The 27907-nt window shown below is 37.3% G+C and overlaps 1 protein-coding gene across 3 annotated transcripts in view; it reads left to right on the top strand.

Moving 5' to 3' along the window:
* Nbea (neurobeachin) overlaps positions 1–27907 on the top strand; it is a 492297-nt gene that overhangs the window by 280962 nt on the left and 183428 nt on the right. For all 3 annotated transcript variants that reach the window (XM_075950839.1, XM_075950838.1, XM_075950840.1), the window contains exon 38: positions 18222–18346. In XM_075950839.1, coding sequence (XP_075806954.1) covers positions 18222–18346 — 125 coding nt within the window. The remainder of the gene's footprint in view (positions 1–18221; positions 18347–27907) is intronic.

Genomic DNA, 27907 nt, shown 5'->3' with positions numbered 1-27907 from the left:
TCTACAGCTCTAAACTTTTATATTGCTAATTAACTTGTATATATTACAGTTTACAACTTTCACATCTAAAACATCCCAGATTCTTATATCCTTTATACATGAATTACCAGGAAATAGTAAAGTATGTCTTAGTCCTTAAACTCCTGTACCTTAGCTCAGATCCTAGTGATCCATGCCTGTCCATTCTACCTATTCAGTCCTCTGGTTGTATCAGGGTAATTTTCCATTTCTTTCTTGACTTTATTTCTTGGCACAGTGCTTTACTGTGCACTGCTATCTTAGAATAAATTTTGACTCCTACCTTCACAGTAACTTCACCATAAGTTCTAATGCTTCCAACAGTTAAGTTCTCACTGGGCACTTTCGTGGGCCCATCTTTGACCTCTACACACACACAGAAAGAGAGAGAGGGGGGAGGGAGAGAAGGACAGAGGGAGAACATTCAGGGCTGTGTAAATTCACCCTCTTTTAAAATACAGCCACTGGCTTGGAACTCCTCTAGTGTCCTCTCAGCCTTTTTAAACCCATCACTAATCATGTGGAGAGAAGCAGCCCCCAAAAGACAGTCCCATTGCAGCATCTTTCAAAGAAAAACGCATTTCCATTACAGGATGTCTTTAGGATGGGGGAGAAAACATGGCCATCAGATGTTTTTTCTTGGGGGAGACAAGGAAATTTATACACACAGTATTGGAATGAGCATGCAGATGTGTGTATCACTCTGTCTGAGGGAAGGCATGTGTAAAATCAGTATGCTTTTGCTTTGTGTGACCACACAGTTCAGAGGTTCCATGCTTCATTGACAGCATTCTTTTGCCAAGCTGGCATGACTATGGAAAAATAAAGTCCTTATATATTCTCTCTTCCTCTCTCCCCTTTCCCCTTTCTTTTCTCTCACACCCCCCCCCCATACACACAGAGAGACATGAGAATGCTAGGGAAATCTGAAGATAAAAATTCTTGGTGCATAAAGTTTGATCTGGGCTGGAGAGATGACTCAACCATTAAAGGCGAGGCTCACAACCAAAAATATATGAGTGCAGTCAACTGTTTGGAAATATTCAGTTATTCTAAATGAATTTCAGATATTTCTTTGCATAAGTTCTATGTATATTTGGCTTGCTACTTTACAGCCTCAACCTTAAATATACTAAAGTTCCTGTACTGATACAAAATACAATCCAGGGGGGATGGTGATATGGCTCTATAAGTAAAGAGCCTTCTGAGAACCTGAATTCAGATCCCCAGCACCAAGATAAAATGTTACTGTAACTCCGGAACTGGAAAGTATTGATAGGCAGATCCTGGGGTCTTGGTGGCTAGCTAGTCTAGCCAGCATGTGAGGGAATGCAAGGTTCATTGAGAAACTCTTTTTTCAGAAATGAAGTGGAGAAGCAATCGAGAAAGACATCTTGATGTCTGTCTCTGGCCTCCACACTCCTTGCACCAAAGAATGCAACATCCACACGCATATGTAAACGCAAGCACATGCCTTTAGACATATGTGTATAAGAAATAGAATATGAGTGGAGTTCTGTTGGCTTTGGGTAAATTTTAACATGTAAAATGAGTGGGTTTAAATTTAAAATATGCAGTGAAATGAACTACATACTACCACACAATAAAAGTAGTCACATCGTTGACTGAGGTTTCTGTCCTGCCCAGTTCCCACAGCCTTTAAGTCCCAAAGAAATGACACAGAGGCCTATATTAATCATAAACTGATTGGCCCAGTAGCTCAGGCTTCTTATTAATTAATTCTTATATCAGCCCATAATTCTTGTCTGTGTTAGCCACATGACTCAGTACCTTATTTGGCAAGGCAGTCACATCTTCCTTCCTCTGAATTTGGGTCACAACTGTAGACTGTGCTTCCCTCTTCCTAGCATTCTAGTTGCCCTACCTCTACTTTCTACCTGGTTGCCCCGCCTATACTTCCCGCCTGGTTACTGGCCAATCAGCATTTTATTAAAAATAATACAAGTGATAGGATAAAAGATCATTGTCCCACAGCAGTCACATGAACTCTCTCCTCTTTTATATGGAAGTGTGGCACAAAGTAGAAAAATACATACTTGTCGTGGCCCGTGAGGGTCCAACATAAATTCCCTAATTCCTCAAACTGGCTGGAACAGAGTCGCGAGGAAAAGAACCGACACAGCTTACACCGTCATCATGGAAATGGCCAGATCGCCGTTTATTCTCCAAACATTTTATATACCCACACCAAATTGAGCGGGGAAGGGGGAAAACACATTGCGCCATTCCTTAGGCAGCCAAGTGCCTGGACTCAAATCGCATCCGCATCTAGCAGTCAGGTAGGCCCTGAATTAGCATCTCTATAAGACATCCTTCCAAATTACAAAAGGAAAGAAGCACCAAATATCTGAACTCTTAAATCATCAGCTTCAGTCAAACATCTCTTCTCAGGTAATCCACATCTTAACAAAAGAAGCTAGGAGCAGGCATCCTGGGCTTTGTTAAGGGCAGAGACAGCTTGTCTGCAGAGCTATGTGGTCAGCTCGGACCGGGCTAATGGCTTTTGTGCCATATCGAAATATGGGCCCACACATACTATAAAAAGAACACCTCAGCAAGTTACTAAATGGACACTCCCTGTGTGATCACCTAGGTGAATAGACACTGCTACCAGAACTCTAAAACCACACCCCCACCATTCTCCTGCTTCATTGCTTTGCACTTGGGGAAGCTAAGTATTGAAACCATTTTTCTAAATTCACAGCACATACTTGTAACCTACTTTTGTATTCTTACATAGAACCTTATAATATGAACTTGTTTCTCTTGTTTTGTTTGTCCAATATTTGTGACTTTAATCCATATGGCATAAGCTTTTCAGAATGTTTAATATTCATCTATATTTAGAAATATTTTATGTGAATGTATCTGAATTTATCTATTATACATATATTTACTCTTATAAGTAAAAGTTGCTCTTATGCTCTGATAATTCCTATATCTGTTTCTTATGGTTTTATTTTCTAAAAATTATGTGTGTAAATTAAAATTATATATCTTTTCTGTTTGAAGAACAGCTAGGCTCAGAATTATTGAACCATGGTGTAGACGTGTGTAGCTCTTTTACTTAAGTTCTCAAATTGTTCAGTTTTTCTACATCTCTGCATTCTGCTTTGCATTATATTACCATTTTCTGAAGTTTTAAAATGCCCAGTACCACTTACGACAAGTGCCATTTGTTTCATGTTTGTTTAAGTCTTTTGCTCAACCTTTGTAAAGATATTTTTGTTATTTGATTGTGTGGATGGCTGTGGTTCTATATGAAATGGGATATCCCAGAACCAGAAGTTAAAGGTGATGGTGAGCCACCTGATGTGGGTCTGGGAGCTTGTGTCCTAATCACTGAGCTGTCTCTTCAGCCACCTATTGAGTCTTCTGTTGAGCTGTTGTTACTCTGACCCATTTGTAGCAGTCCATTTTATTCATTATTCATTTTATCAGTACCTGATCTTCAGTGGAGGTGCGCATTCATGTGTCTCCTCCCACCATTCACCTTCACGTTTGTTATAATCAGGTCCTCTAGTCCATATCACCTTTTCTTTGTTGGCAGTGATTTTGCTTCTAGAAATGTCCTTGCTTTAACACTGTGAAGATGTTCTGTAAGTGTTGCCAAAGCTTAGTGCTTTGACTTTGACATTATGCTGGAGGCCTAGGTAGAACTTGTGCAGGAGGCAGAAGTCAGTATTGTTATTTCTTTGCCGGATACCCAATGGACCAAGCAGTATATACTGAAAAGAACATCCATCCGTGTTCACACTGCACTAATAGCCTGTGTCTGTGTCAGTCTCTAGACTTCCTGAACTTAACTTTTCAGCACTCTGAGCCAGTTGTCTATTTTAGTTTTAATCATATGTATGTTTGTGGGGACATGTGCATGTAAGTGTGAGTGCCCGCAAAGGCCAGAGGAGGGCATCAGATGCCCTGTAGCCCAAGTTTTGTATTGGTTGTTTTGAGCCACCTTTTGTGGGTGTGAGGAACCATACTCCATTTAGCAAGTTGGGCAAGTATTCCCACTACCGACCCATCTCTCCAGCCCTGGTTTTTATTTTTGAACACAACTGTCTTGATTGCTGTAACTGTATAAATAAGCTTGGTGCATGGCTTATTTTCAGGTCTTTGGTTCTCATATGCTCACTTAGCTGTTGTTGACCTTAAGTCTTGAAGGTTTTATTGAAATTTCATTGGCTCTATAGAACATTGACAGCTTCATTAAAATGGTATGCAGATGTATTTGTGTGATACGCCTTTACTTGTGCAAATTATCTCTCGCTTGTCTTGTGGATGGTAGGTAACGCTCAGTGTGAAGATACTGTATATCTTTTCATAAGATTATTTTTTAGGGTGTTGATGTATTTTGAAGCTGTAGTAATTGTGTTTTTTTATTAATTTAGTAGTGAGCTTGGGACAGATAACTAGAACACAATTGTCACATCTCTAGATCTTTATCCAGTAATCCTTCTAAGCACTGATTGGTCATAGTATGTGCATTTTCTTAGCTGCTCTGGTGAGCACAGCATCACCTGAAATACAGGCGGCATTCCTCCTTTTCCAGTGGCATCCACTTTGTTTCTGTACTCTACTTCGCGTTGTTTCATGGGATGTAACAGTGATGTTCTTTCTTTGTCCTGATGGCAAGGACAGTTTCAGTATTTTACAATAATTTAAATATTTTATAAAGTTTTTGTTAATTTTGATTTTTAATGTGTTTTCTTTATCAGATTAAAGACAAGTCCTCCTTTATGCTTTGGTCTATGTAGTTTGTGAAAAGTTTTTATAATGAGTAGATGTAGAATTTTGTCATGTCTTATCAAAATCAGCACATAGTTTCTCTTTACTGTTTTCCTACTGGCACAGTAATCGGATGGGAGGAATTATGCTGTAAAGTTCTCAAACAGTGATGGTTGGAGTAGACTGGCGTTCTAAACTGTACACCGTCTTAGGGATTTGCTTGCTGACCCTCTATCGGTGTTTGCTGTTAGCTAGCTGTAGTCTAGTTAATATACCACTGTCCCCAATAGAATACAGTAGGCTGCTGTTCTATGTAAAGCAACTCAGCCCAAGGAAGCTCTCTGTTGTCTAATCTATGAGAACATGCCAATTCTTAGTAATGGTAACATTACTATAAAGCAGTAATTATTGTTATTGAAATGAAATATTAACCAGCTTACAGAGTTAATAAAGAAATAGTTCAGATTTCCAGTTCCAAGGAATGACATAGCAGCAGGGGTATTTGAGCTATGTCAAATTAACCAGAATGAAGTTTGAGAATGGTCATAATTAAAGATAAGACTGAAAGTAGAGTTCAAATTCAATCAAGGAGGATCTTGATTGCCCAGCCAAAGATTAGGCCTGGTTCTGTAGCAACTCAATTTTACAGATAAGAAAATGCATCTTGAGAGGTCATGACCTGCCTCCAGTACTACCAAATCAGAACTGCAAATCCATAATAAAAAGAATTTAATCACACTAGTCCTTTATAAAATATACTGTACTCTACTCACTAGTTTGTATGCTAATTGTTTTCCTTGTATTACCTTATATTTATAAAATAGTTTTTTAATTACACTCTTCTTTGTCTTATTATATTCTTCCATTATAAAATTAAATTGACGGGAACCCGAACAGAATAATTATTCTGCAGTCATAACGGAGGTAATAGGTATTCATCTCCTAACAATACTGGATGTTCAAGCAAGGTCATGGGGTGCTAGAGAAAGAGAAACAAGCCATATAGAATCTCTGGGTGATTAATGTGAGGGTCATGTCTTATTCAGGGTTCTAGCCGGGACTTATATTAGTTTTGAAATCCTGGTGACACATTGCCTGTACCAGTGGTCTCCTTTCCTCATGATTTTTTTCCTGTGTGCTTTCTTAGGCTACAGACTAAGAGCTGCTTGCTTCATTATGAGTGATGAGTATCTTTACCTCTTCCTTATCTCTGTATTGTACTTTTTACCTTAATATTCAGAATGCATTTTATATAGCATATATGCATGCATATATATATTGAGGGGCAAATTCTCAGGACATAACTCAAACAAACTTTAAACTCACCTCCCTTCTGCCTCATCCTCACAAGTGCTGGACTCCAGGTTCCTGCTACGATGCCCGGTGTTCTTTCGTGTATTTAAACACCATGGGGTGACCCTTTACATTTTACAGTATGAGGAGGCTAAAAGGATGAGCACATGCTACATGAATAAAAGACTAATTGTTCTTTTTCTTATGTGGTGTATTGCCTCTGAGGAAGGAAAGAATGTCTTTCAGATGCCATTAGCTACACATAACAATTGTGAATATATGGTTGTGAAATGAATGAATTACTGAAATTTATTTTTCTTGTTATTTCTACAAAATCCTGGAGGAAGATTATGAAAAATCCGAATCCTTTCTGATTTGCTGATTTTAGGAGATGGGTTATAATAAGTTGATTTTAGTGTTGTAATTATTTCTGTTATCTACCTTAATAATAATATCTATGCTTGTAAAACTAAAGATTCATACGCCTCTATATTGTACTAAAAGTGAAAATGGCTAATTTTAGTAACAAAGGAAGTTTTATTCCTTTTGTAACCAATACTTCAAATTTTAAGTTTTGCCAGCAAAAATGCACACTTACTCTGCTGATAACAGCACTCAGCATAGAACTGCCTATAGCTGTGGCTTTGTATTACCTCCGGGCCTGGGGTTACTGGTCCGTACTACAGTGCTTTCTGCTTCCACGTTAGAACGGATATGTCTGGCATGAATATTGGTGCCTTACTCATTTAGAGAAATTAGAATTAAAAGAAAATTCATAGAAGAGAAACTCAGACAAGGCCTTTGTAAAGAATTCATCCAAATTGTCGAACTAGGAAGAGTCCCTGCATCAGTTAATTAGGTGATCTTAACGGGAGACATTACACAGCCTGGCAGATGCTTCGGAGCGGAGTTGAGAATGGAAGGAAGCATGGTCTCTCAGATCCGAAAGTGAAATAACTTTCCCCAAGAACAAGTTATTGCAGTCAGTGTATGAACTGAACATAGCATTTAGTGGAAAGAGGTAGTGGACTAGCCATCATTCCTTCGTGTCCTTGTCAAGTAGTTGAGTTCAGTGGAGAGAAGTGGGGCTCCATGTGCCCAACTGATCACTGTCAAGGTACGCACCCAAAGAATTCCTCCACAAACATATACAGTGAAGCCCCCTCTGGGGGTGGGGTAGGACTGAACTCAGAGACAAAGTTAGCAAATGGTTATAGTTTCCAAATCTGTGGCATAGAAGGATAAAACAAATAGGTAAAAGTTGACAAATGCAAAATGACTAAAGTTATTCATAAAAATTTGTCTGAATGACCAAAGTAATGCTAAAATTTGCCTATACTTTAAGGCAGATGGAGTAAACAACTTGCAATAAAAGTTCTGTTTGTATTCACGTTAACATATTCTTAAATATTTAAAGTACATGTACCGTTAATGCTCACTGGAAGGGTAATAAAAAAAGCCAGGCAGAGAGGTGTTGCTGCATGTTGGCTGGCCATGAAAATCTCAGTAAATCTAGTGAGAAGTCTCAGTTAGGGGACTAAAACTAACCAAAGTATGCTGGGAAGAGTATTAAAATTGAAAAGTAGGGGCAGTGGTGGTAATCCCAGCACTTGGGAGGCAGACAGGCAGATCCCTGTGAGTTCGAGGCCAACCCTGTCTACAAAGTGAATTCCAGAGCAGCCAGAGCTGTTACAGAGAGAAACCCTGTCTCCTTTTCTCAAAAAAATAAAAATAAATAAATAAACCATTTCTCAAAAACCCAAAACAAACAAAAATGCTATCTGTTATTTATCTAGAAGAACTTACTATAGCACACTAACCTGGGACTGCCTCAAAATACTCCTTCAGTCAATGCTGGTCTAGGCATAAAGAGGAGCAGGCAGATCGAAAACATGCGTTATTTCCCAACATGTGAAAATATTAGCTCAGTTTCTTAGTTAACTAGATTAAACCTTTATTTTGTAGCAATGATTAATTATCAAGGCAAATTAACCGGAATTTTATCACTTTATTTTTGTTACCAGTGTTTAAAAATATATTGAGTATTTTGTGATGGTTGATAAATGTGGCTGAACTAAGCTTACCGCAGATCAATGTCTTAAAAATTGAAACAGTGTAGGTTTGTATTGATTAATGTGGCTAAATCAAAATGGGAGGCTTTGTAACAGCTTTCTTAGACAGGCCGCTCCCCAGTAGTGGCAACCTATCCATTTTAGCTTTCCACTGATAAATCAGCTTGAAAATTGGATGTCAAATTTTTTTTCACTGAAGTAGTGATTTTTTTCTTGCCCTTTAACCTTTGCTGATATATTATTTTGGTTTATAAGACTAAACTCTATCTCAGAGAAAGCAGTTGTCACATTGACAATTTGATGGATTTTAGATGATTTTAACATGTTTTCATCTATATGTGTGTATGCATATATACATGTATGTGTATATATATATTATATGCTATGTCTATATATAATTAATACATATAATTAATATGTTGTTGTTGTTTTGTCTTTTTGAGATAGCCTGTCTGTGTAGCCCTATCTGTCCATATTCTAATGCCCTGTCTGGGGATAGATTTTTTTTATTGAAATATTTAAATATATATCTCAAAACAATGCTGTTTCCACATACTATTTGTGAATTTTAGAAGTTAGAGAAGGTCAGAGTCCTGACTGGACACTTGCTGCCTGCTCCTGCAGTACTCTCAGTTCTGTTTAGTGTGCACAGTTTTTCACATATTTATTGCCTTTTCTTGGAAAATATTCCTAGGTTAATCAGTAGCCACTCTCATATCTTATAGTATGGTCAAGAGAAACCTGGCATGCTTTGTTACCATAAAAAACAAGAAACAAAAAGCAATGGCATTCTCTTACGTAAATCCCGGGTGCTGGGGATTTAAAATAGCACTGGAAAGAAATTGTTAACATAACCGTCAAACAAGCTTAATTTGGATTTAATGGGTTAGACTTAGGTGATGGCTGACAAGACCCTACCCTCATCCCTCTATGGTAGACTACATGTTAGCCAGGGAAGCCATTGATGTGAAGTTTCTCTTGTATAATTACTTTTTTTGCCAAGAAAAAAATGCATGGTGTATTGATCTAGATGGGAACCTCTGAGTAGCAGCTTCCCTTGACTAACAGTGAGTGTCATCTTTCTGCCATGATAAATGGTAACACACTGGCCCCACATAATTACTTTGTGGTGAAATGAACCTCCTATCCCCTTCTCCCTTCCCTGTGCAGAGATATAACAATCATCTTCATCTGAAAGGTGTAATTTACTGGACTAATCATCCTCTTAATAGGGAAAATCCGTGTCCCCTAGAGTATGGCCTCTGTTGGCTAACTGAAACAGAAACACCTTTTAAAATGATTTAAAAAGAAAAAAAAAGACTCCATGGTATTAGCATTTTTACCAATTCTCAATGGTTCTTATCCGTGCTTTCAGCTGCCTATTCACCCCATCTATATTCAACCTTAAATTTTATACTGATTATACATTAACAGAGGAAAGATAGAGATAGTCAAATGTTTGGCTTGCAAGGCGGACAATGATTTATGTAAATTAACCTATTAAGTTCACGAAACTGACTACATTTTGTAAATATAAAAGTTTATTTAGATAACACTTGTTTTGAGAAAGCTGCTATTCATAACACTTCCCTATATGATTTTTAATCTTGGGCAGCATTTCTACTTTGTAAAATCTTTTCCACTGATCATTTTCTCCATCAAGCCTTAAATAAGCCCCCTTGAGTGTGACAACCTCACTGTCCCTAGCCATTGTAAAAGACTAGGTGATTTTGGTTGTCAGCCTTTTGACAAAGATTCTCAGTGCGTTTCCAACTCTCCTTAAGCCTATGCTACATTTTGATGAGCAAAGACCTGTCCTTCGTGCCCCTGCTTTAATACTCCGTACTGTGTAATGACTTTAAGTAATGTCCTTTAAAGAGTGTCTAGCGTTCATTTTAGATCATTGTAAGACCGTGGTGAAGGGTGGGCTAAAGGTCATTTCCAATGATTGAGCCTAGTTAAATAAATGTACAGGTTCTCACAAAGGAGTCTTGCTCTTCAGTCATGGATTCCCTCTTAGTGCTTATAGGAATACCAAGTAAAATTTACTTGTTTTTGCCTTTAAGGCGTTGTATTTTATATTTTCCTTCTCTTTGTTAATTTTCCCCTCATACTTCTGTTTATTTCCAAAACTGAGCACAAACTTTTATTTAGTTGTAAATTAGATCCATCACTTTTGACAGTTGGTGGAAACCCTGTATATAGATATGAATGAATGTTTAGAAAGGATTGTTCTTAACTAAGACTTATTAAAAATGACTACTTTAAAAAATGAAACAGTTCTCTCTTGAATGGAGCACAGGTTGGGTGACAGTTTCTTCCTACCCTGGCCACAGCTGGCTTTTTCTGTTCACAGCCAGAAGTGAAATCCGTGCAGATGAAAGCCATCCCGATCCTGTGTAGTCATTCCCATCACTTCCAGCCTTAAATCACTTCCATGACCTAGCACTGTTTATCAAGAAAGCCCAGACCTAACTTCTGCATTGAGATGTGCTGTGCTCCAGGAAAATGATAGTTCCTTCAAGCTAGCACACTGTGGATAGCTCATCACCAGAGTCATTTTCTAAAGTAACTATTGTGTTTCCTCCCCGAGGAAACACTGTCTGTAATCAAATTATCACTTAAATTCTAGAAATCTGTATGCTAAAACAAAGATTCCCTTTTTTTTTAAATTATTAATACCTTTTTAAAATCTAAGACCAAAAAAAAAATGTGCAACAATGCCTCAGGTCAAAGTCTCATTGATCCGGTGTTTTCTTAAATGTTTATTTTAGCAAATTAGACGGAAAGCTGCATTGTAGCTGAATGCTTCAGAAGTCATAGAACTACAGTGAGTTTGATGGAAAACAGCTTTTCTCCTTCCTATTCTAAATGGTTCCTACTTTGATTACAAGCATTTATTATAATTATCAAGAGATTAAGCTCTTATAGAATCCAGTAATGGAACCATTTAAAAGGAATATAATGGCAGTTTATTGGATTCTGCAAAAGAAAAGAACACAGCTAGAGTGGTCTGTTTTGTACTGGGCTCTACTCCTGGCTGAGGAAACTCATTTTATTATTCCATCTCCCTTGATTCACTGCGGTAGTTTTTGATGGCTAAGGATGTAATGTTCTCTGATATGCGACCTGACCTTTGGCCTTTCTATGCTTTCCATCTTTTGTAAGGCATGCATGTGTGTATTGGCTTTTCAGTGTGAATATCTTTGTTGTAAAGATCAGTGAGGTTGATGCCCAGTTAATTTTTTTTAATTTTAATTTATTTGGACTCACACGAGGAGAGAGGAGAGGAGAAGAGAGGAGAGGAGAGAGAGAGATTTGGGGGGTAAAAGAAAGAAACTAAATTCAGCAAAGTAGAGATCCCTGGACTTGTAACTGGCAGAATTGCAGTGTGGGCAGAAATGCAAGAGAACAGTTAGAGAACTGATGTCTGTGCAGAGAGGGACCGAGGTGTTGATGCTGTCTGTCAGTGCCTGTACTAGGAAGAGGCTCAGGTCCAGCAAAACCCCTTCTTACGGTGTGAGACGCTGGGAAGGCTATGCTAATGATTCTGAACAGCTGAAAATGAAAGACTCCCAGCCAGCTTCCTGCCTAAATAGCATGCTGTGCATTGTAAGCCTTCAAAAGTATTTTAATTACTTTGTTTTTATCAAAGTAGTAAAGGAAATATTATTTTATTTAAATGGTTATATTTTCTGTTGACTATTTTTGAGGAGTGACCTTTCTTCTTTTTGTGGTTGTTGTTGTTTGATTGTTTGTTTTTGGACAGTATCTTACTCTGTAATATAGGCAGGCTTTAAACTTGAAATCCTCCTGCCTTGACCTCACGAATAGCTGGGATCACAGGCCTGGCCCACTATTTTGACCTACCCTAAATAGTATTTCTTTGAAGCCTTTCAAATTTGTGTTTCTCTACTTTAGCTGTTTCATATTATCAATGGAACTAGTGTTATTTTGTTGCTGTTGTTGCTAAACAACAATGTCAAGTTAGGAGCCATGGTTCTATCCCATAAACTTAACTGAAAATTCTTAAACCATTTGGTATGTACTAGAGGCTTTAGCTACTGTTCTAGACTTCTAAAGGTTCTGCCTGAGGCTTTCTTCACTGTTCGGTTTCTTCTTGTACACTGAGAATAACTGGAGATGTAGTCACAGGCCTAGCTGCACTGACACACAAAGCAAAAAAGGAGCGATTCAGAATGCTAGTGACCCACAAAAATAGAGAGCTGCTCCCTAAGCCAGCTGCTGTGTTGTCAGCTGCCTTCTAACACAATGCTAAGCCTTGTCTTTGAAATAGTGTGTATTGTTTGTATACTATATTGTATAATGTGTATTTACTATGTAGTGTGTATTTATATACTACTTTACTATATAATAGAGAAAGCATATCTAATATAGATATTTTATGAAATGTATGTAGATAAATAAAAAAATTACAAAACATCTCAATTCCAGCAGGGTGGTTCACAGGTATAAAGCCAACCCTTAGGAAGCTACCATAGGAAGATAGTCAGATCAGGATTAGCCTGTGCCACATAATGAATTGTAGTTTATCCTGGACCACAGAGTAAACCCTGTCTCAGATGAGGTGGGGACATGGAATACGAAAACATCTAAGAGAGTAATTTCTGGCTTCCCCATGATTATAATACTACTCAAAACAGTCTGTGTATGTTAGTTAAAGACTTCATCTTGCCCAGTGGCAGTGCTGGTACACACATTTAATCCTAGCACTTGGGAGCCGGAGCAGGGGATCTCAGTGAGTTTGAGGCCAGCCTGATTTACAAAGAGAGTTCTTTCTAGCCAGGAAACCCTTTCTTGGTAGCGCGGGGGGGGGGGGGAGGGGGGGATCTTCATCTGTGTCACTGATTGCCTAACTGGGTCACTTGGAATCTGGTTTTTACCCTTAGAATTATGTGTGTGAGTTTGTCAAACTGTTTGTCCATATGACTTAATTTCATTTTTACATGTACTCGTGTGTGCTCTTGTTGATGCAAAGTGAGTGACAGAGCACAGCCTGTGTGTAAGAAGGCCATCAGGACGTGGTGGGAACAACCATGAGCAACCTTTTGCTTTAGTGTTCTAAACAGTTCTAAAATACTCTTTTTCATATTCTGTGTGAAATATCACTGACTTTCTTTAGAAATGCAAAGAGACTAATAGATTGTGATATCACTTAGGAATTTGAGGGCACAAGCAAGGCTTATGTTTTCTTGGTAGACCTGCACCAGTGCACTGAAATCACTGGAAAATAAGCAACTAGGTGACCTCCTCCTCCCCGCAAAATGATTTTGACCTCTAGGAATTGTTTTACGTGTCCAATCCATTTCTAATTTCTAAAAACAATATTTTGTTCTTAAGGGGAATGTATATACCTTGTAGGCAAAATTAGAAGTAAGTTTGTGTCATGTGTTTATTTGGTGCCTATGTGAGACATGCCGTCCTCATTTGTACACTGCTTTGTAGAAATGCCTGTTTGTGTGATTATTGAGCACTAACCTAAATGGTCCTGAAGATAGTTTAAAGCAGCTTCAGCATTCCAGACTGCCAATACCTAACACCTAAAATAGTATGGCTTACAAAACACGAATCCTAAGGGTCTCAAATACAAAGTTGGCAGTGCAGACAGCAGGCCAGAGCTGCCACGGAAAATGGAGAGGTCAGTAAGGAAATGTGTCTTGTGGATGAATGGGAATTTCTGTTCCTTAGGTCATTTCTAGTTCAGAATGATGAGGGTGTAGTACTAGAGGTATTTGGAAGAGGGTGTTACCAACCCTGCAGAGTCTGCAGTATTCAGAAGAGCACAGGTGAATGCAGTGTGACTGCTGTTACCTTCCAGGTTACCTTGGATTACTAGGAGTCACTGCCTCCCTCTTGCACAGGTCTTAATCATCTTGAGGGGAGCTTTCCTTAGAGGCCACTATGATAGGCCAGTTTCAGCTGGTGGGTATTAGCGGATTTCTTGCAACAGAAAGGAAGGCTAGCAATTTCAGGTTCCTAAGGCCTGCTGGGTGTCTTAAGACAGTTCACCTGAGCAATATGGTGAGCTTCCTTTAAAACACATGTTAGTGTTTTATTTAAAATAAATGAAGGATTTTGAAAATCGTCCCAGTAGTCTTATGATCTTTAAACAGCAAATGTTTCTTTTATTAGAATGAAACTCAATTCCCTGGCCATCACACTTAAAAGGACTGCTTCTGCCTTATATGAACACTAACCAGAACCTTACCCCAGTTTCTTGTGGACAGATTTTCTCATCTTGCATTTTCACATTGAAAACGCTACCCCTTGAAGACTGTGAAATCACTTTATTCTTTATGCTACTAGAAAAACAGACTTAAAGGATGTGGTGGTATACACAAAAGGCAAAAAAAAAAAAGTAGATAAATGAAGTGGGTTTTTTTACTCCTTAAAAGTCTGCCTTCTCTGAAGAAAGCAAAACAAAACAAAATCAAAATCAAATTAAAAGTCAAACATCTCAGCACCCAGAATCTAGCAAAAGGCCATTCTTTGGCATGGTTCCAAATATAAGTACTTGACATCTTTGATATAACTAATTATTTTAAGGGAAGAATAAAGATTTCTCCTTAAGTGATTTTCCTCTCCTTATCAAATAGACATGCTTCCCCTTCACACTGATAGAAGAATTAAGATGTACCTTGTTTGGTGAGTATGTCCAAAGTACAAGACAGACATGAGAAAGAGACTAAATGAAACCCATGATTTCATACAGTTAATGTGTACGAATCCAAGCTTTTAAAAGAAAAATAACTATATCCCTCATAAATATTGCTAGATGATAGTAACTGAAGTTTTTAAAGTTCACTAAGTTCACTGCATCTCTCCCATAATTGCCAGTGTTCATCCAGGGTAGTTGGCTTTTCTTGAAAAGAGGCAGGAAATAACTGTCTTTGGTGCCATAGCCTTAAGAGAGTTCATTTTTTCAATTGCCTTTACAATGAGTGTAGCTAAGAAATCCGAGTACCAGAGAACACGTGCTTGCTCTGCCACTAAGTGGTTGCTTGATATTGAGAACAGTAACCCCTCTTGGCCTGTTTTCTTATAAGGGTGTGTAATAGTGCTGCTTTTCTCATTTGGATTTTAAGAGGACTGAAAAAACTAGCAGATGTGGAGTGATTAAATCCGTGCCCATTGGCCTGTCATACTTAGCTTCCTACAAACTTATCTCTTGGGTTATACTGAGGTCACAAACAACCTGAACACCTCAGGGATTCAACTCAAGAAAATCTTGGCCCAGTGGTGGTGGTGCACAATTTTAATCTCAGCACTTGGGAGGCAGAGGCAACCTCTGTGAGTTCAAGGTTGGTCTGGTTAACAGAGAGGGTTCCAGGAAAGACTCTAAAGCTACAGAGAAACCCTGTCTTGAAAAAAAACAAAACGTATTTCTCATCCACACCCACGTCTGCACAGGCCCTCAGAGCGGCAGTACTCCCGAAAGTCACTCTAACATCTTAAGTAATAGATGGTATGCCAAGGGAAAGGGACATGGCACCCACCCTATGCCCTATCCACTGTCCCTGAGACCCTTGTGTGAAAGTGACTGGCTGACACTGACAATAATTGCCCAAAAGTCACATCAGCATTCTTTTCTTCAACATGCATAAAGTTAGACATGGTGGCCAGCTCCTGTCTCCCATCATTTGACACACTTAGGCAGGGGGACTGACCTTGCTACGAGGTCAAGGCAATCTTGAACTACATAACAAGATCATGCCTCATTTAAAGAAAAAAAAAAGAAGGAAAAAAGAAAAGTAGATGGAAGAAGTATAATCCATAGTGTAGATGGGAGAAGTATAATCTATAGTGTGTCCAAACAGAAAAAATGACACCTTTATCGTAATAATAGCTTTATTAATATAATGTATATATTATACAATATACCCATTTAAATTATATAGTTGAGGTACCCAAGTTAGCATCACACCATACTGAAGTGTAATTCAGGGCTTGGTATGTGGCTCAGTGGTAGAGCACTGCCTAGCATGTGCAAAGCTCTAATTTTAATCCCTAGTACTGCAAAAAGAAAAGAAAAGACATAAGCTCCAGTTTTTATCATGCAGTCTCTTAGTGGCGTATACTCAGTGTATGAAGTCATGGCTTTCATAAAAGGGCCTCTTCATGTGAAGATAATATTTAATTACCAATCTGTTAGACACATGCTTTTGTGTGATCTGGGCAGGGTTAAATTGCATACATGGAATTTCTTTGAAGGGGCCAGGGTTCTAGACAGAGTTTTTTTTATGTAGTCTTGACTGTCCTGGAACTCACACTGTAGACCAGACTGGCCTCAAACTTATAGAGATCTGCCTGTCCCTGCCTTCCGAGTTATACACAGAATTCTTAATATCAATGATTAGTATATGGTAATGTGTGGAATGTCTCATGTGTTTTTAGTAAAGTATCTGTTTGTTCTGACTCTAACCTTTTATCTGATCTTTTGAATAATTTTTATTGCTAAATGTCCAACAACAGATTACCTACCATCTTTGATTTTGTTTAATCTTGTAAATTCAATCTTCTGTGAAGTTTATGAGAGTAATCTACCTCTTTAAAAAGCTCAAAAATAAAAAAAATAAAATAAACAAAAAACAAAAAAAAAGCTTCAATCTAAAAGTCAGGCCTATCATGAGTAGAAGGGAAGATGAACTGGAAATGACATGGGCTTTCTGATTTAAAATACATTTTTAATGTTCCTCAAAATAAAATTGTTAGTAATTGAAAGTAAAAAAATGGATTAATTTAAGACATAAAAAGAAGCCTGAGTTAATAGGCCAAACAGTGTTGTAATAAAAAAAACTCAATTATCATAAAAATAAAAACTAAATAAGAAAATCAAAACTGTAAGCAAGCCATGTTTCTTTTAAGAGTTGCCTTGATCGTGGTGTCTGTTCACAGACAAAAGGTCTTATTGGGAGTGGGATATTTCTGTGACAGGCCGACCATGCTGCTTGTTAGAGGAATATGGAAGACTTGGAGACTTTGGAATAGAAAAGCAGTTGGCAGTACTTAATGGACCATCCTGGTAGGAGCCTGGAAGACAGTGCTGAGGGCCATTTGAATTTTGGGAGCCCGGCACTTACAGTTAAGTAAAGGTCATGAGTCTCAGAAGGGACTTTGTAGTTAAAAACACCATTGATACTACAATAGACTATGTTTTTATCAACAGTGCTGCTCACTTACAGCATCATTTTTTTTTTTACTATATTAGTCTACATTCTATAAACAGAAAACCTAACTTTTTAAGCTGAGGTATTTACCACCAATGTTTGTTTAAGTTAAATGAAAACAAAGCCCCATAACAAATGCTGCATTGGACATGTAATGTGCATGTGTCAAGTAATTCCTGAAATGCACTGTGGGTTTTAATAATGGTTCAGCATGTACAAGACAGTGTTATCCGATGATAACCGTACTTGTTAATGGTTTATATTAGCTGAAAGCTGTAAAATCATCTGAGGACTCTTAGCACTAGAATAATAATTTACCAAGACAATTACCACATACTGGAAATTTTTTTGCAACTCTAATTTGGTATTATTAATAATGGATAAAATTGCACTTTTCTCAGGTTGCTATGGGCAGCAGGGATTTACTTCAATGAATATTTCAGCACATCATTTTAATCATTTCTCCACCAGATCCACATGGGCAATATTTTATTCTTCTTAATTTAGTCTACTAAGCTACAGACATTGAGTTGCAGACTGTCTGTAGTAAGGTCTACTCTGATTTACAAGCTTGTTATAAACTGTAAAAGAAAGGAAACTGCCATTAATGCTTGCAATTTGATGTTGCATTTGTTACTAAACTCCTTATAATCAATGTTTGGTAGAGAAAAGAACACTGTAAAAAAAGAAAAGCAGCCAAGTATTTACAGTGTGAGAGAATAAAGTACGAGAATGCAGCTGTTTTACCTACTGCTTGTTGTGATAGTAATACTCATACAAACACACTTGTCTTAATTTTCCATAGATACCAATGAAGTAAAATTTAATTTTTGGGAACAAATGAATTTCCTGTTTCAGCTTTTTATTACTAACATTAATGTCATTTATTTCCCACATCTAGTCAGTTGCATGATTTCTGGCGTCTGGATTACTGGGAGGATGATCTTCGACGAAGGAGAAGATTTGTTCGAAATGCATTTGGCTCCACACATGCTGAAGCACTGCTCAAATCTGCAATTGAGTACGGTGAGTGCCACTGCCTCAAAAGCAGAATCACTTCTGAGGTGCGGGGTCTGTGATAGTAAGAATTTAGTTTTGCAATATTGGGTAATACTAACCTAAGTGTTAGAAATGTTTCGCCTTGCCCTTTAGCGCTATCAAGGTAGAACCAAACTCCATATTTCTTAGATTTATTTGAGAGACTTTATCTTACTATAAAAGGATAAAATACTCACATCTGGTCATAACCTAACATCCCTTCAAATAACCTAAAACTACAGTGACATGGATTTTTCAATGTCTTTCAAACTTTAATGATCACAGCCATGTAAAGATATATTATAATCCTGTACTCAAGTGTGGGTGTGTATTTTGTTTATTTTTCTACTGTGGGTACTGCACAGATCCTGCTGCAAGACCTGTGTTTTTATACATCTCTGTGTGTGTGTGTCCCCATTTATACATAGGCGTATATAATGATCTTGATTTACAAATATAACTGAAATGTTTTTAGTAACCTATTAACATAATATTTCCACCGTATTTATTTTAAGCTCAGAAAATTATCAGGCTGGGAAGATGGCTCAGTCAGTCAGTCTTGCTGAGTTCAGAATCCCAGCATCCAATATCCACTTAAAAGTAGGACAGAAGCATACCTCTGTAACCCCATCGTCGCAGGACCAGAGATAGGCAGATCCCTGGCCAGTCACTCTAAGCATTTAATAAACTCTAGATTCCGAGACTCAGTTTTACAAAACAAGATGGAAAGTAATCAAGGAAGACATCTATGGCGTCCATGCATGCATTCACACATACTCACAGAGTTGAAAGTTATCAACAAAGACATTGGTAACATCCACATCCACATACACGCATGTGACCACATAACCACGTGCCTACATGCAAACAAATGCATATACATACACCACACACATGGTCCATAAATTAATTGACAGTCTTGTTCTGTTCAGCCAGTTCAGCTCCCAGGTTTCCAATGGATTGCTAGTGAAGTTTATGCCTAACAATACATTCCCAGTGTTATCAACCACCACACTGCAAAAAAGCTGTACCCCAATTCTCTTTTTTAAAATTTTTAAGAAAAACATTACTATAGTTTAATAAAAATTTTACTTTAGATTGTTGTCTAATAAGTTTTCTTAATTACATTTTATTTGCCCATTTTTTAAATTTGCTACATCTATTGTATGTGTGTGCTCAAGCTCGTGTATGCACAAGTACAGGCACATATGTTTACGTGTCGTAGCTCATGTGTGGAAGTGAAAGGAGAGTCATTTGCTCCTTTCAGCATGTGGGTCCTGGGGATTCAATCCACATTTATCAGAGTTAATGGCAAGAACCTTTACTCACTGAGCCATCTCACTGACACTATTTAGCCATTTTTAAATGCTCTGATAAGCTTAAGTCTGCTTATATCAGAATTTCTTGTGCCATATATTCCGAGGTAATAATAATGAGCACTGTTCATGTAGTTTGTGTTGTCCACTTTTAATCCTAGAGTTACTTGCAATATTTATTTTCACTTACTTGAGAGTAATTAAGTGAACTATCTGTTTTAAAGTTTACCACATATGGTAAATAGTTTTGCATTATTATATAGTTTGTATCATGCCATACAACTCTTATTCTTAATGAAGTGAGTGTAAAAGATATAAATCATTATTAAATAAACACTGTACCTAAGGGTTTCAATTCAACCATTACCTTATGAAAAATTACATAGTAATTATACAGTGGAAGTAAACATTAAAAATGTTTCAATAAATCATAAGAGTCCTCACTATAAGGAATTTTCAAATCAACTCTAAAACCCATGTAAGGATTTTAGCACCCTAAGGATTTGCAGCCAAATGAAAGTGGGTTGTTACATTCATGATTCATAGAAATACTGCCTGCTTAGGCAGCATATACTTGATAGTAGTGTGAGGATGTCCCTGGCCTGGAATTCACAGAGTTCCATCTCCCTCTGCCTCTGGAATGCTGGAATTAAACATGGGTGCTTTATTTACTAATTTAAATCTGTTCACCAATTCAGTATGAATTTACCTTATTGGAAAGTAGAATTGTCTGCAAATGATTTGTAAGAGAGGTTAGACTAAGGTGTATTAGTAATAGTTATAAAAACTAATTTTATAGAGGCTGCCACCCATACTCTACAAGTTACTTCAAAAGGGCTTTGTTATGAAAATAATCCTTTTGTTTGTGTGGGGGAAAAAATGGGTCTCTTCGTGTTTGATTTGTATTTTTGCCTTAAAAATCCCTTTGATGATTCATATTTTAATCCCATAAAAACTATTTTTAATAAATCTGAACTAAAATAAATATTACTTACATCTTGAAATAAATGAGCCATGCTAGCAAATCTTCTGTGTATTTCATGGTAATTTTAAAGATGTTATTTTCATTAATTTTAAATTCTAGGTGATGAACAGTATTCAGGTTCTTTTGTCTCTCTTGGGTTTGGTTCTTTGATAAAGAGAAAGAAGGGTGTTTTTATTTGACAAGTATTAGTAACCAACATCATATCCAGGCCACATACATTTAAAGCACTTGTACAGTTCCTATGGTAGAGTCACATGATGGTCAGTCCCCAGAGTTCAGGTTGTGTTATGGAAGTCCAAAGATAACATACCACAGATCTCCGCCCCTGAACACTTCCAGGGTACACCTTTTCAAGCCTTCATCGGGGCTCATCTGTGGACCTCAGGAACTGAGGAGAGGGTTGGCAATCAGAAAAAGAGCTGGGTCAGGAAAATGGGAAGTATTCCGTGGAGGGATATCTATAGACAAATAAAGGGAAGATTGCAAACAACCAGGATTCCCTACTTCTAGCCCTGCTTGTTTCCCAAACTGTGCACGAAGTACTTCAGAAGAAAGAGGAAGTAACTGCCAGTAATGATTACAAAGCACTTCCTTCAATAAAAATAGATGCTGGGAGACTTAATTGAAAGCAGATTCTGCTTTTAAAGTTTTACATTCAAAATATCTATATAAAGCCAAAAAGAAAAAGAAAAAAGAAAAACCAAACTATATAAAACCCAGCCCATTGTCTGAATACCCTGTGTCTATGTAGGCGAACTTTGGAAGGGTGCAAACCAAAAGCCACCTTGTAGACCTGTGATGTTAGGAAGACCCTTAGGAAAACTTCATAGGACAGAGCTACAAATTCCCAAAGACTACCTAAGACAAGTTAACATTCAATGTATTCCTTCTTCCTTGTCAAATAATTGCATCATTTATACCTCCTAATGATAAATGTTTTAAATCCTGACTTGCCATTTGGCTTTGAATATGCACAATCTCCACTTTGGATTGTGGTGAAAACTATTTTTCATTTGTCCATGTTTCAGGAACCAAATAATGTTTTATATTGATAACTCCCAATGTGGGTAAAAAAGTGGAATCAGTAATAAAATAGAATTCTTAAAGACTTGTAAACTGAGAGAGCCTCGTTCAGTTTCTTAAACAGGTCGCCTTCCTTAGTGGGCAAAACATGTCTGCACTTCAAAGTCCAAGTTGAGTCATCTGTTAGTGTAGATCATGAGTTTGGAGACAGGAGTCTACATGAGGGTAACAGAAGTGAAGGAGAGGCAATGGACTTCAGGCTTAGTAGAAATGCCTTGGACCGCCTGATCTTTCTTGATATCTTAAATCCAGCCACATGGCTTAGATTAAAATAAAGTTGTACATCCATGATGGGAAGAAATATCCATCTATAGTTCAGATTTCATGGCATTATTTTCAGAGTCTCAAATAATAAGATTAATTTTTTTCTTTGAATAAATAATCAGGGTTTGATATAATTCTAAGGAAACAAAAGACAGTTTTATTTCATAAGTGATTTTGAATGTTTTCTCCATGATTTTATTAATAAAACTTCTAGTTGACCTTTTTCAGTTGGAAAATAGCCTTTTCAGTGATGGAATTTTTCCTCCTTTTTAGTAACACTAATGAGTTGAATAATTTATGAGGTTGTTGTGTGCAAAAAATTCAGTATGATTTGACACAGTCTCAGTCTCTGGTGTTGGAATATGATTAATAAAAAACCTAGGGGCATGTAATTTTTTCTTGATGTTTAATGTGTTAATTTTGCATGCACTGAATGTGTTATTTAGGTGATTTTTAGTGGTAAAATCTCTTTCAAGTGAAAATTTGTCAGGAATTTTACAAACCATAGCATTGGAATTACATAAGAAAGATGTTTTAAAACTTATCTTTTCATCTGCATGATATATTCTTTGGGCAAATTAATTAATAGATGAAAAAATTGAAATAGTGGGTTTTAACTGTTACATGTTAAAGTAAAACCCAGACTCTTCAACTTCTGGTACATTCTAGTGTGTAAAAATACATGCTGACAAAGAATAAGGGAAACTCTTAGTAAGTTTGGTTCTCTTTGTTGAGTGTCAGTCATCATTTGGGCTTCTGTTTCTCTTCCATAAAATTACAGTGGAGCTACATTTCATCAAAGCCTAGGATCGCAAGTACTTCATGTCTGTGATCAAAGACATCATCTTAAATAGGTCTGATCTGGTACTGCAGAAGAGGGCAGGCTGCCTCAGCCTGAGGGAGGGAAAAAAAACACAGAGCAAAGATGACAAAGTTAATCAGTCATTTCTTTGGCAATAAATAATAAGATATGCTGAGAACTGCAAATGAGAACATTCTTACATTCCTCAGAGATCTGTCTGCTTAACACCTGATTTATCTAAGCTTGTGAAGCCATCAAGTTATGACCTTGATGCACAAAAAGCAGCTCTGTAATGAGCTGGAATTAAATTAGTCTGCTGCTGCATGCATGGCTACTGTAATATGTTTCATGTAGTCGTCAGAAAATAGGAAGGTGCTGAAAGTGGGAACAACGCTGTGCAGCAATGCAGTCATTGAGAAAAACTATGAAATTATCTGTCTTCATTCTGCCAAGAGCTTGCAATTATTACAAATTTGAGAACCCACGTCCTTACTATGTAGAAAAAAATGAGTAAACCTCTTGCATTAATTTGTGCATTATAAATTCTGTCTTTGTATTTAGAATAAAAATTAGTGGTTTGAATTAGGTTCCAGTAACTGCTGAAAAATTAATGATGCATTATTTTAAGAGAAGGAAAGCCCTGCAGGCAGTTGTCTGCCAGCTCTTCTTGATAGCACTTCATAAGCTTTGTCTCCTATCCTTGTCTTCATCCTATGGTTTTATGGGCTAGTAAAATGACTTAAATAGATTTCCTAAAATGGGGTCACAAAGGCTACAAATATGCTTATAATACCCTTTTGCACATACATGGCATTTTGCATATCAAAAACTGATCCACCAAACTACCTACCTGTTCTTACAATGAAGATTTAGACACACAGGATTTAAGCAGATTCAGAAGCCTAGCTGTGCTAATTGAAAGGCATTTATTGAACAGTTTCTGTGTATCACACATGTTCTAGACACTAAGTTAGGGAGGTGGACATTTTTAAACTACAGGAGCACAGGAGACTGGTTGACCAGAGAAGATTTCACTAAGAATAGCTGACTTATAAATTACCTCAAGAGGATGTTCTGCATTTACCAGGTGAGCAGAGAAGTAAGAGTGGAAAGAATAGAAATCGCCAACATGGGGAGGGAAATAAGTGTAACAGATAGGGTAAGGTAGGGTAGGGTAGGGTAGGGTAGGGTAGGACAGGACAGGACAGGACAGAACAGGACAGGACAGGACAGGACAGAATTCACCAAGATGGAGAGGCTTAAAGCCTTGACTTGACGGACTCCGTGTTTGTTTTAATGATAGAAATTTATAAAGTATTTGTATTTAAGACTGAAGCTATGACTCAGTGGGAAAGAAGCTAATGGCCCTAAGCAAGTCTTTGGGATCATTCTGTAACTCTGGATACAAAATTATTTTATTTTAGATTATAAATAAAATAATAATTTAGTAGGATATTTTATAATAATAAATATAATTTTATTTTAGATATTTCATAGTGTCAGATAAAATAACAATGACTTACTAACAAAAATCAGATTTCTCTATGTATCCCATTAGAGCACCCATGTTTTTGTTGAACTGGGTACTCATTAAGACCCAGTCACTGTCTTGTACTTACTTGATGAGATCCATGTACTGCACTTAACCATATATTTGATCAGTTTGGGAAACTGAATTGAAGGATAAGTTTTCTAAGGACATATCTGTGATTGCAGCATTTTTAAGATCTGACATGAGTTGTTTATACTTTATTCATCTTAGAACATTCTGAGATGCTAGAAAGGAAGCTGGGGTAAAGTTCATCTAGTGGACTTATGCCAAATGACAAGGGGAAACATATTTCTTCATTAGTTTGCTCATTTTAGACCAGTTTCTGATAACATCTACACACAACTGCATGTGTAATGCATTGCACAGTACAATAGGTATTTGTTTTGCAGTGTACTAGCAATGCTGTGAGCTCTCTGAAAGTAGTGTGTCTGAGTGGCAGTTGAAAACATGAACTGAATTTCCCTAAATCAGTGAATAGAGAGAGCATGTGGGAAAAAGGTCAACACCATACAGAGTAAAATACCCCAAACAGCACCACCTGAAGGAACCAGAGGCTCATGTTAGGGGGGATGGTATGAAACTGAGGCTGTAAACAGACAGGGGGGCTGTTGAAGGTTTATGTTTAGGAGAGAACAGACCACAGAAATGAGATAACCTAGGGATGTGGTGAATGAGCCAAAGCTCACCCCAAGCACCACCTCACCACGTTCTGAGTGCGCTTGACCCTGTGGAGCATTCCCTCAAATGGAGCTTACGTGATAATATCTAGGAACTCTCAGCATGTTACCCATGAGGGTATTGTAGTATAGGCCACCTTAGTGTCATTCATAGGCTTTATAAATTGTGTCACTTCTGAAAACATAATGTAGCTTTGTTTTTCAATTTATCTTAATTTTTTAATGCTGGTTTTAGTTCTATTTTTTATTCACTTACTTACTATTTACTTTTTTGTCTACTTGGGTTGATCCTAGGGCACCCAAGTAAAGAAGCATTCTTCCACTGAGCACATCTCCAGCACTTTGTTTCATAGAGTACTGCTAAAATAACCTGCACAGCATCAGCATCCTGGCTGTGTCTTGCTTTAGTAATAAAGAAGAAGGAGTTAGTTACTGTTTTCCCCCTCTCTGAGCCAGTTCCTTGCCCATTCAAACCAACTTCTACTCCTTTCCTAGTAGTCTGAGATACTTAAAGCAAATTTCCCATGTTGCTCTAGGAAGTGCCCCATCCTTCAGTTTTTGTTTATGTCATAGACTTCATGTTTATTCCTTTTCAAGATTTGATAGGATTTCAGGCTTATATTCTGCTCCCGTCTATCCCTCTGGGCACAGAATCTAGCAGGCTTCTTTCTTTTTCAAGTTCCCTCCCCAGCCCATCCCTCTCATCTTCTAGGGGAAAAGACTGCTTAGAAAGAGGGAATGCCCCACTGGTGTTCCACTTGGGTGCACCCATCTCCCCTCACTGTTCTCTAAGCACCTTACCATGGATCAGACCAGTGAAATCAGGCAGAGTTGAGGACACATTGTCCTGACCTGTAAGATAATGAGTTCCAAACTTGCCCAACAGCATTGTTTGTTTTTCCTCAAGTAATACAACATCCTGTTCTAAATAATTATACGTGATCCCTAACTTCATGACTAGTCAAAATCCTACCGATGGTTTAGTCCTAAAATGCATAAGGAATTAGTATAATATATTTTCTTCTAAAAAGCATGTAATACAGTTTTCTGAATTGCCTTAGATTATTATATTAACATTTTATAGTTATATTGTGCTTAAATTCACTTAAATGCGATAACATTTTCTTGTATCTTTTTAATTGCATTTTTCCGCTTAAAATGCTGCTTATGAATAGCACCTTTACTGGTCTGCTCTAAAAAATATTGCTTACATATGAATATTTTGAATTAAGAATAAATGAAATTCTGTTTTTGCTGTCAGAACCAAATTGTGAAAATGTATTACATGTCTTTGAAAATCAGTATACTCTATTAGCAGGCCTGTCAATATAAAAAGTGCCTCCCATTTCCACCTCCTGCTCTAATAACCTGTGTTACTCTCAGGCAGTTCACATAATCAGAGTATATTGTCAGCTTACTGGGGTTGGGGAAGCATGAAATGAAAATCGCGTTAATATTGATCCAGTTCTTTTGCTTGCAAGTGTCCTCGCTGTCCTTTTATAGTGACAATAACTGTGGGTGTTAGGTAGCCATTTTCTTCTCTCTTTCTTAAATTCTGGTCAGCCATTATAAGCATAACTAATCTGAACAGGGTTTAACATTCTGAATAATTTCACTGAATCTTAATTAATACACAGATTGGTAATACTAAATGTTTAGTACATAGCAACTCTGGCTGTTCAGAGGACTTGAAGGGATAAGGAATGTCTGTACATTCCTCCTTGGTAGCAACACAAAGGATGCACTGCTCCCATTGTATGCAAGGTAGTGATGTATCATCAATAATGATTCGAGTACCATTTTTAAATCTTTTATTTTACGGGAGCATATATAATATCTATCTGTGATCATTCACTAAACTCTGTGTCAACAGTAAGGAATTGTAGTGGAAATGGTGTTTAGATCTTCATCTGGACAGAAATACCACAACTAAAGGAAGGAGAATGAAGGCTGATCTTGCAGCCTTTACATCTGATTTATGAAGCTTACCCACTAATCACTCTGCCATTCTATGAAGGTGATGAAGTAACACACAGAATTTGTCTGAGTGTGAGCATCCTGTTTCACTTGTGGGAACATATTTCTCAGAAAAGTTTATGCAGATGGGATGAAGCTTCTGGGGGTGGATCACGTATAAAGAGAGAGGAATGTGCTTCAGGATTCCAGTCTCTTTAATGTAGTGTGGAGTTTTCACCATTGGCATTTTTCTGGATCTTCTTTCTGGTTTTTTATTTCTTTTTTTCTACATTTTTCCTTTCTCTTTCTTTCTTCTTTTCTTTCCCCATGCATAAAATTTCTCTCTCAGTATTCGTTAAAAGTAGTCTTTTCTTTTATATCTCCATCTTAAGGAGAAAATATGTGGTCTATGTTTTAAATGTAACTCTAAAATTACTTCTAAAATTTAAACTGCTTAGAAAGGAAATATTTACTTCTTAGTGATTGTTTGGGCCAGTTTCCACATGTGTGTGTGCCTTTAGCTTTCATCTCACACATTCACTAAGCACGGCACCCAAAGTTGGGAGCAGTAAGTGTCTCTGAGATAAAAAACCTTCCTTCATCCTTCTCTGTTCAGTCAGAACCCTGTGGTGCTTGGTGACGGACTGACACATCCACGTCATCACATGAGATCTTGTAACCTAATTAAGTGAAAGATGAATTTATCTTGAACTCTTTTTCTTTGGATGGCAGTTAAATAATATTCTGTAAAGTTACAAAAAAATACTATCCTGTAAAGGTATTTGTTGCTCTGACTTGAATTTTAATGAAAAAAATAATCTTTATTTTAACATTTCCCAAAGTATCCATATCATTGGTACTTTTATTTTTAAAAATTATTTAAGTTTGAAGATTAAGCACAGTATTTTATCTGA

This window comes from Microtus pennsylvanicus, chromosome 16 (genome assembly GCF_037038515.1).
Source record: "Microtus pennsylvanicus isolate mMicPen1 chromosome 16, mMicPen1.hap1, whole genome shotgun sequence".
Lineage (NCBI taxonomy): Eukaryota > Metazoa > Chordata > Mammalia > Rodentia > Cricetidae > Microtus > Microtus pennsylvanicus.
Note: the sequence above shows the minus strand (reverse complement) of the source record. Positions and strands in the feature narration are given on the sequence as shown.